The sequence below is a fragment of the Hordeum vulgare genome, chromosome 3H, assembly GCF_904849725.1.
Source record: "Hordeum vulgare subsp. vulgare chromosome 3H, MorexV3_pseudomolecules_assembly, whole genome shotgun sequence".
Taxonomy (NCBI): Eukaryota; Viridiplantae; Streptophyta; class Magnoliopsida; order Poales; family Poaceae; genus Hordeum; species Hordeum vulgare.
The window spans coordinates 87,949,991-87,958,706 of NC_058520.1; the positions used below are offsets into that span (position 1 = coordinate 87,949,991).

The 8,716-nt window shown below is 50.2% G+C and overlaps 2 protein-coding genes and 1 pseudogene across 2 annotated transcripts; 2 read left to right on the plus strand and 1 right to left on the minus strand.

Annotated features, from left to right (window-relative positions):
* The first annotated feature begins 726 nt into the window (after positions 1 to 726).
* On the plus strand, positions 727 to 5,081 carry LOC123443084 (shaggy-related protein kinase GSK1). Its single transcript, XM_045119333.1, has 12 exons — positions 727 to 977; positions 1,099 to 1,179; positions 1,660 to 1,719; positions 1,817 to 2,089; positions 2,173 to 2,247; positions 2,331 to 2,387; positions 2,945 to 3,085; positions 3,190 to 3,240; positions 3,324 to 3,419; positions 3,598 to 3,681; positions 4,241 to 4,342; positions 4,560 to 5,081. The coding sequence occupies exons 1-12, from the start codon at positions 888 to 890 to the stop codon at positions 4,650 to 4,652; spliced, it is 1,203 nt and encodes a 400-aa protein (XP_044975268.1). The 5' UTR covers positions 727 to 887; the 3' UTR covers positions 4,653 to 5,081.
* Positions 5,082 to 6,001: 920 nt separating this feature from the next.
* LOC123443086 (enoyl-CoA delta isomerase 2, peroxisomal-like) lies at positions 6,002 to 7,161 on the minus strand. Its single transcript, XM_045119335.1, has one exon. It carries the CDS (start codon positions 7,074 to 7,076, stop codon positions 6,348 to 6,350), a length of 729 nt encoding a protein of 242 aa, XP_044975270.1. The 5' UTR covers positions 7,077 to 7,161; the 3' UTR covers positions 6,002 to 6,347.
* A 115-nt stretch (positions 7,162 to 7,276) lies between these two features.
* On the plus strand, positions 7,277 to 8,431 carry LOC123443085 (annotated as a pseudogene).
* The last annotated feature ends 285 nt before the right edge of the window (positions 8,432 to 8,716 follow it).

Below are 8,716 nucleotides of genomic sequence, written 5' to 3' on the forward strand. Positions count from 1 at the left end.
ATGTGATGGCGAAGAAGCTTTTCGATCAACGGTTCCGATCAATCGACCAAGCCGGGCATCCTCCATCGAGTTATGTCCCAAAATTAAACGCTACCAACAAATGAAATTAAGCCCTGCTAGCAATACGAGCGTGATTTCGCCGGAGTTGTGTGGTACGCCTTAACTACTAAAAAAGATTAACTACATCCAATTATAATTGTAAACAAATGCTATCCACAAAATAGAATTAAACGTTTACTTGACGGCGTGAACTAAATGTGGCTGGTGTTATGGTTTCAATGTCCGTTCCGTTGTGATGGAACAATGTAGAGAAAAAAACATTTCTCGTAAAACATAAGCAGTCGACAATAACAATGACGAGACCGCTTTTTTGTTTGGTATATCTGATCGGCCTCAACTTGAAGACATAGATGATTTTTACCAATTTTTAATAGAAAATTAAGCGCTTGCGTTGGACTATTTTATAAACTTGTCGATTTTTTTATAGATACAAATCCCCGCGAAAGCCTTGTATATATATATATATAAATTAAATGGTGGCGGTAATGCATGGCCAACGTCGCAGTAGCCGTAGGTTTATCTTTAATCCGTCCGTCCCGCCTTGACCTTCCCTCCCTCCCGCTTAACCGCTTCTCTCCGTTACCGCTTCCCCCACCTGTCCAGAGCGGCATCTCGGGCATCTCCTAGTACTCATAGCCAGCCACCCCCCCCACCCCCCCGCAGCCTCCCTGACCGGTCAAAAGCACGCACCACCACCATCCCAATCCCCAACGCAAGAGCAAAGCAGCAGCAGCTCCCCTCTCCTCTCTACTAGGCGTCCCCGCGGCTCGCCCCCTCCCCCACCCCACCCCCCCCGCCCCCGCCCCCGCCCCCGCGCACGCGACCCCATGGACGCGCCGCCGGGGCCGGAGCCCATGGTGCTGGACGCGCCGCCCCCGCTCGCCGCCGCCGTCCCGGCCCACGTTGTCGCCGAGAAGGTAACCTCCGTCTTTCCCCCCCAGATCTGGGGTCTGTTCTGGATCTGAGCCCGGGTTCCGGGGCCGATCTGCTGCTCCCGGCGCTTGTTTTGCTAATGCTCGGTGTTCTGGTGCTCTGCAGGCGAGGACCGAGGGGGGCGACCCTGTTACCGGCCACATCATCTCCACAACCATCGGCGGGAAGAACGGCGAGCCCAAGAGGGTGAGCAGCTTCTCTGGCCTCGATTTTCAGTTCCTCTTCCTTGCTCTCTAGCGCGCGCGTCTCGTCAAATGTGCCTGCTCTTCTCACGGTGGTTCCCCTCCCCGTGCTGTTGGTGCCGTAGTCTCTCGCTCCGCTAAGGGATTTGTGCTCTCTAGCAATTGTTTAGCTTTAACCAGTCTTCTACCTTCGGGGGAGGACGGGGGAGATTGGGTTGGTCTGGTGGCGGTTCGTCCAGGGAATCACCGCGATGCAGCTGATTTTGCGGGTTTTGTTGACCAGAAACAGTGCTTTTTCCCTTATTTCCAACCGATTTGGTATGCGGCAGAGAAATTATGTGCCCATCGCTCGATCTACTGCCTGCTTTCCTTGTTATTATGGCTAAAGCGCATACTGAAATCATGTTCCAACCGCTACTTGTTTTCTGCTCAGTTTGTTGTTTTTAGAGGATACATATTGATGTTGTTTTAACCCTGATTGCAGACAATTAGCTACATGGCTGAGCGAGTAGTAGGAACTGGTTCATTTGGGATTGTCTTCCAGGTACGGCCCCTTCCTCTCATGGATTGCTTTTGCTTTATGTGCTGTTGCCAATTGGTTGATGCAATGCTTACCGAATTCAACTGCTTCTCACATGTAGGCTAAGTGCTTGGAGACTGGAGAGACCGTGGCCATCAAGAAGGTGCTGCAGGACCGCCGTTACAAGAACCGTGAGCTGCAGCTTATGCGCTCCATGGACCATCCCAATGTCGTCTCTCTGAAGCACTGCTTCTTCTCGACCACAAGCAGGGATGAGCTGTTCCTGAACCTTGTCATGGAGTATGTCCCTGAGACTCTATACCGTGTGCTCAAACACTACAGCAATGCCAACCAGCGGATGCCGCTTATCTATGTCAAGCTTTACATGTATCAGGTCTGTGAACCATCATGTTACACTTGCCTGGCTGCCTATAACTGCCTTATTGCTTGCTAATGTATCTTTTGCCTTGTTTGCAGCTTTTTAGAGGGTTAGCTTATGTTCATACTGTTCCAGGAGTTTGCCACAGGGATGTGAAACCACAAAATGTTTTGGTATGTGTTGTGTGAACACGAGCTCGTTACTTGTTTTGATTTTATCGTTGGTCTTGAATTGGTCTCTTCTCTTGCCAATACAGGTTGATCCTCTAACCCATCAAGTCAAGATCTGTGACTTTGGAAGTGCAAAAGTTCTGGTACGTTGATTCCCCCCTTGAGAATCAGTAGTTTATTTCAGTATTGTGTTTAGTTTTGAATTGTTCTAGCGTCTGATTGGTCATACTGTTGACATAACATGTGATCTATGCCATTAATTATCATTATCAAGAGTAGTATGCTATTTTTTCCATGATAACGTGTAATGTGTTAGAGTCTTGCTAGTATGTCCCGACTTTTGAAATCACAGCTTAAAGTTGCCTTTTATACAACAATAGAACGGCTAAATATTCCCATACTTGACAGTCCATTTTCATTATTGATCCATTGTATAATTGGTGTCTGGGTGTCTACTTGAATCTTGTTTTCCAAATTGGGTTCATTACACACTGTTATCTGTATGCTGTCCGCTCTATTCGTTACTCCAACTGCCCTGTAGGCGACTCAGCGCACGTAAACTGTACCTTTTATCTTGGTGCAAGGTTGCCAAGCCTGATCTTGGTTATACAAATAATTGCATCTTTTTCTCCGAGTTGGTTGTTTCTGCACTCTTTAACTCTAACCACATGTATTGACCATTGCCCTCTTCTTGTTTCAGGTACCTGGTGAACCCAACATAGCATACATATGCTCTCGCTACTATCGTGCTCCTGAGCTCATATTTGGTGCAACTGAATATACAACCTCAATAGACATATGGTCAGCTGGATGTGTTCTTGCAGAGTTACTTCTTGGTCAGGTTGGTTACCTCTCTAAGGAGTTTTGGCCTTGTTTGGGTACATTGGTTAGACTATATTGTCCATGAGGTTATTCTTATCATTCTATGTGTTGTGTATTTGTCAGCCTCTGTTTCCAGGAGAGACTGCGGTTGATCAGCTAGTCGAGATTATCAAGGTATTGCCTGCTGTTTCACATGCAACATTGTCTTGAGTTATTCTGCTATGGATGTTTCTCAAAGCCATGTGATATTATTGCAGGTTCTTGGTACTCCAACCCGTGAGGAAATTCGGTGCATGAACCCCAACTATACCGAGTTCAGGTTTCCTCAGATTAAGGCTCATCCTTGGCACAAGGTAGACATACGTAAAGTTTTATTGAATCAACTGCATCATGTCATTATACTTGCATGGTATCAAGTCCACATCTTCTTTCATGTCAATTAGTTACCAGATTCTTTCTCTACGCCATAAATAAAGTATAAATTGAAGATATGCCTGCAGCTAACGGGTTGCTCTACTTTCCCTTCCCTAGATTTTCCACAAGAGAATGCCCGCTGAAGCTATAGATCTTGCCTCCCGCCTTCTCCAATATTCACCAAATCTGCGTTGCACTGCTGTAAGTTTTTCAGTGCTCAGCTTTTTGATTGTTCTTAAAGGTTGTGCCATTTGTTGGGTGGATAATACTAAAATGGGGTGTACTAAGGTTATTTTACTTGTGTGTGTGATACTACATGGTTATTTCTATTCCAACCTTAGTATAAAAAATGTTGTATTACAGTTAATTATACTTTTTTGTTTAGAGATAAAGGAATATATGGCGAAATTTTTCAATCATCAACTATAGAATGAGGCTCTTCTGCACCTTTGTGGAAGTAGGATTATTTTGGGAGTTTCTTGGAAGCATCAATGTTTAGCTTTCAGTCACTGATTAGCTTCTGGTCCTGCATTGGCATTATAATTATGATATCCTGTGGTCCAGAACTAGATGTTGATGAGTCTTGACTGATAGATAGTGGGTGCAACTTTATAGTCACATGTGCTTGTTAACTACAGCCAGTGCTCCACCTAGAAAAGGGTCTCTCTTAATGCTGTTACTTTAGCTGGGAACAACATAATTTTCCGACTAGCAATCTGTTCAGTTTAAAATGTTCTTATATGTTTGTTTTCCTGTGCAGCTTGATGCATGTGCACATTCCTTCTTTGATGAGCTACGTGAGCCGAATGCACGCTTGCCGAATGGCCGCCCATTCCCTCCTCTGTTCAACTTCAAACCTGAAGTAAGTAAAAAAGATACACTGTTCAAGCAGCAACCATCTAAGTTTTCTAGAAAAAATAGATAGGCTGGTTTCAGGCACATGATCACATGGCTCATTCAAGATATATATCAGTTCAATAATTAGGAAGGACACTCTTTTTGTCTTTGCTAGCCTGGAAAGAACCCTCTTGGGCTCTTGACGCCGCTGTGCTCATCAATGCTCTTTTCTGGCGATGCAGCTAGCCAACGCCTCTCCAGAGCTGATCAACAGGCTTGTTCCGGAACATGTTCGACGGCAAAATGGCCTCAACTTCGCCCATGCTGGGAGCTAGACGGGCACGCTGCATCGCCCATATTTTTTGGTTGTCCGCCATCATCGAAGAATCGATCAACTCTCCTAAATCCTGAGGAGAGACCGAACCAGTGCCAGTGCCAGACTGCCAGTGAAAGAAGTACAACTATGTAAATTACCTGACCTTGGAAGAATCGTTGTTGTTGTTGTTGCCGGTGCCGGGCATGTTTAAGTACATGGCGGCGGCACATGTTGGTTGAGTTGTTACTTATTATTAGTAGGTAAGAGCAATGATGTAGGAGGTGGGGGAGACATATGTTAATGCTAGGGCTGTGACCTGTTTTAAGTACATTTTTGTAATGCTTGGTAGTGGTACTGTAATGCGGCAGTAAGTTGGCTGCTCCATGTTTTGTCCGTTGTCCCTGATGTAAATGTCGTCGTCCTGCAGCAAATGACTCTTCTTCTCTTACATGCTCATGGCCTGATTCCCACTTGTCACACATGGTTTTCAGCAAGTCAGGAAATGTGCGCTGGGTTTGAGGTCCGAAGGTCACTTTTGCCCCCTGTGGCCTTCATCATCTCCACCTTCCAAGGCCATGTTATCATACCAGAGCTGATATGGTGGAGCCAGCACAATCGGTGGATAGCCTTCTACGGTTGGGAACAGACAAGACCACCGGTAGTGGAAGGAACCAACCAAGATGTGGGTTGTAACGGGTAGTCCTTGCGATGAGATGGACCTTTACTTATTCTATGCTTGGACCATATCAGCTCGACGTGTGAACCCCTTCTTGCGGCCCTCTTTCAGAAAGAAGCCAAAGAAGTTTCACAAGGAAGAAATGGAAGGTGTGAAGCTTTGAAGGATGATTCAGAAAGAACCCAAAGAAGTTCCACAAGGAAGAAATGGAAGGTGTGAAGCTTTGAAGGATGATTCAGAAAGAAGCCAAAGAAGTTTCACAAGGAAGAAATGGGAGGTGTGAAGCTTTGAAGGATGATGCGTGGATTTTCAGGATCAAAATCTCCACCAACGTTGCCTGGCGGATTTTTTAGGACCAGAATCTCCACCAACTTTACCGTGGCTCATATCCAGGAATCCATTGTCCTTTGGCTCATCAGTGACTTCCTCGGTGAAAATGTCAAGGACGACATTACTTGAAAGCATACGTCCAGCATACACTATTCGGCAGCCTCTGTATATAAGGTGCAATTTGAGGAAACTACGGAGACCAATATGAAGCACTTTGTGTGAAGTGCTTGGGCATTGCCTAAGGTCAAAGTTATTTGCTCGCCTTGTCATCCAAAGTATAATTTGGCCCGCCGATGAATTGGCTAATCATGGGTGGCAAAACTGCCATATGTCCACTTTGTAAAAGAGAGCAAGAATCGATGTTACACCTTTTCACCAAGTGTTTCATATTACTTGCCAGCACAAAGTAGTTCATCGCTTCATGCACTCATGCTGAAGATGACGGCGTGAGTTCAGTCTATCAGCAAAGAGCTTCGGTTAGAGTAAAAACAGACGCCAACATCCAAAGAAACCGGAATGAAAGATAGTAGGAGTACAAGGGAAACCACCAGCACAGTTGTGATCTTCTTGGGCAGACGATTCTGTAGGAGCAGTTCCTGATCCCAGCTGAAGTTCGTAGATCTACGGCTTGCTGTCGATTCAGAGCGAATTCTTCAGGCTACGCGAATGCTCGAGCACAGGGAGTGGCTTCGTACGACATACCGGAGCCTACAGCCGCGGCCGCGCCGCCGCCGTCGCCTCGGCGCCGTGGTCCTTGACCTTGCCCCACACGGCGGGCCACATCGCCTTCCTGATCCCCGCCACGACAACCCCGTCCCACCCCCTGGCCGCGAGCCCGTCCGCCGCCGCGACGGCCGCGGCCACCACGTCCTCGACGCCGCCGTCCGCGGCCGCGTCCACGATGCCGAGCCGCACCGCCTCCGCCGCCGTCATCTTCTTCCCCCCGAGGACCATGTCCCTCCTGGCCGCTGCGTCGGGGACCTTCTGCCGGAGCAGCTCCCCGAAGTAGTCGGCGAACTTGAGGCCGACGTCGACCTCGCTCATGTACAGGAACCCGCGGGAGGCGCGCATGACGACGGAGTCGTGCGCGAGGGCCAGCGCGCAGCCGGCGGCGGCGGCGTGGCCCGTGACGGCGGCCACGGTGGGCATGGGCAGTGCCAGGAGGTCGGCCACGAGGGCGCGGAAGGCTCCTCTCATGGAGTCGTGGAGGTGGGGCGGGACCGTGCGCGCCCAGGCCTGGTCGAAGCCGTTGGAGAAGTATTTGCCCTCCGCGGCCAGCACGAGGGCACCGGCACCGGGGGAGGCGCGGACGGTGGCCACGGCGGAGCGGAGGGCCGAGATGAGGGATGGGCTGAGTCGGTGCTCGCCGGCGCCGGTGAGGGTGATGAGGTGGACGCGGCCGCGCTTCTCCACTGTGCACATGGTTCGTTTGTCCATTCGGGGATTTGGGGATCGCGAGTAGGGATGCTAGCGGCGCGGGACAACCCGCTAAGCCACAACGCCGCCCCGCATAATTAGCCCACTAAACGCTGTCGGACTAACCGTATTAGGTGAAGCGATTCTAACGGTCGCTCCGCAATGTCCAGCGGGATCCCGCATGTCCCGCGTATGAACTGAAATTTTCGCGGAGGCCGCTCCGGGGCAGCTGATGAACGGCGGCGGCGATGTGGTCCCCGCGTGGTTGCAGTGGGCTCTCGAGCTCTTGTTCCCGTCCAACCTCGCAGCGAAGGCGGTGCTGTTCGCCGTCGTGGTGGCGCTGCTGCCGATGCTGCCCACGAGCCAGGGCCCCGGGATCTGGGACCTGCCGCACATCCTCCTGCTCGGCCTCGTCATTTCCTACGGCTCTTCGGCCAGAGGAACGCCGACGCCGATGCGGTGCCCCCGGTGGCCGCTCCCTCCAAGGTCGTCGACGATGACGAGTCCGTGGAAGCCTTCGTCTCCCAGATACTCCAAGGGCCTCTGGTCTTTGAGGGGAACGGCGGCGACGGAGTCAGCGGCGGCGCCAGGGTCGGCGGCGTCCAGGCGTGGAGCTCGCAGTACTACCCCGATGATCCCCTCGTCGTCATTGCCGACACCGGCGACGCTGGCGAGAAGCCGCTTCTCCTGCCGGTGAGGAAGCTCAAGCCGTCGGCCGAAGAACTTGCACCGGGCAACGTAAGCGACGACGCCACCGATGAAGAAGCAGAGTTCCTGATCTCCAAGGAGGGAACAGGATACGGCGGCGCGCGCGAACACGCCATGTCATCGCCGTCCTCCGTCCTCGATGCCGGCTTGACCCTGCAGGCTCGCCCTCGTGTTGACCGGCAGGTTCGACAACTCCTCCTCGTCGATCCACTCCGGGCACAGATGCGTTCAGGTGACGTTGCTCGCCACGCGGTCCAGGTGCACCGCCGAGGCCGTCGGCAGCGGCGTCCTCCATTGATCCATCTCATCCCCGTTGAAATTCAAGATCCCCACACGCAATCCATCATCTCCTTCTCGAGCGACTCATTGCACCGTCATGGAGACCCTCGACCAGTCAACCTTCAAGTTGGACCTGTAACCTGAGTCCGGATCGTCGGTACCGGACATCCTCATCACCGTTGACATTGCTCGGGGTATACATGCTCGCTGGTATGGCAAGACGTTGCATGCGCCCAGGTTATTGGTTGTCTTCTGCTTACACACTAAATAAATTCCGGGTTTGTGGCGGGTTTATGCGGGCTGCCGCATTGTCCCACCTTAATCCTAGCGGACGGTGTTCGACAGCCGCAAATAAACGTGAGAATGGTTTCATACTTGAACCATACCCATTCATTTATCTCTCAAAACCATACTTAAACCATACCCATTTAGTGTCATTTTTAGCCCAACCAAAATCAAACCCCCTATTTTTTCAACCCAAACCAATTTAAACCCAAAACATAACCGTGGGTTTAAATCCAGTACATAACCATGGGTTTGCTTTAATGTACATATGATTACACAAATTGACATGTTAAGAAACAAATCAGATAGAAAAGGCATAAGTGCATCTACAACGGTTTAGAGACAAAGTAATCCTTGAGATACAGTCAACACACAGTAAGAGGCAAAAA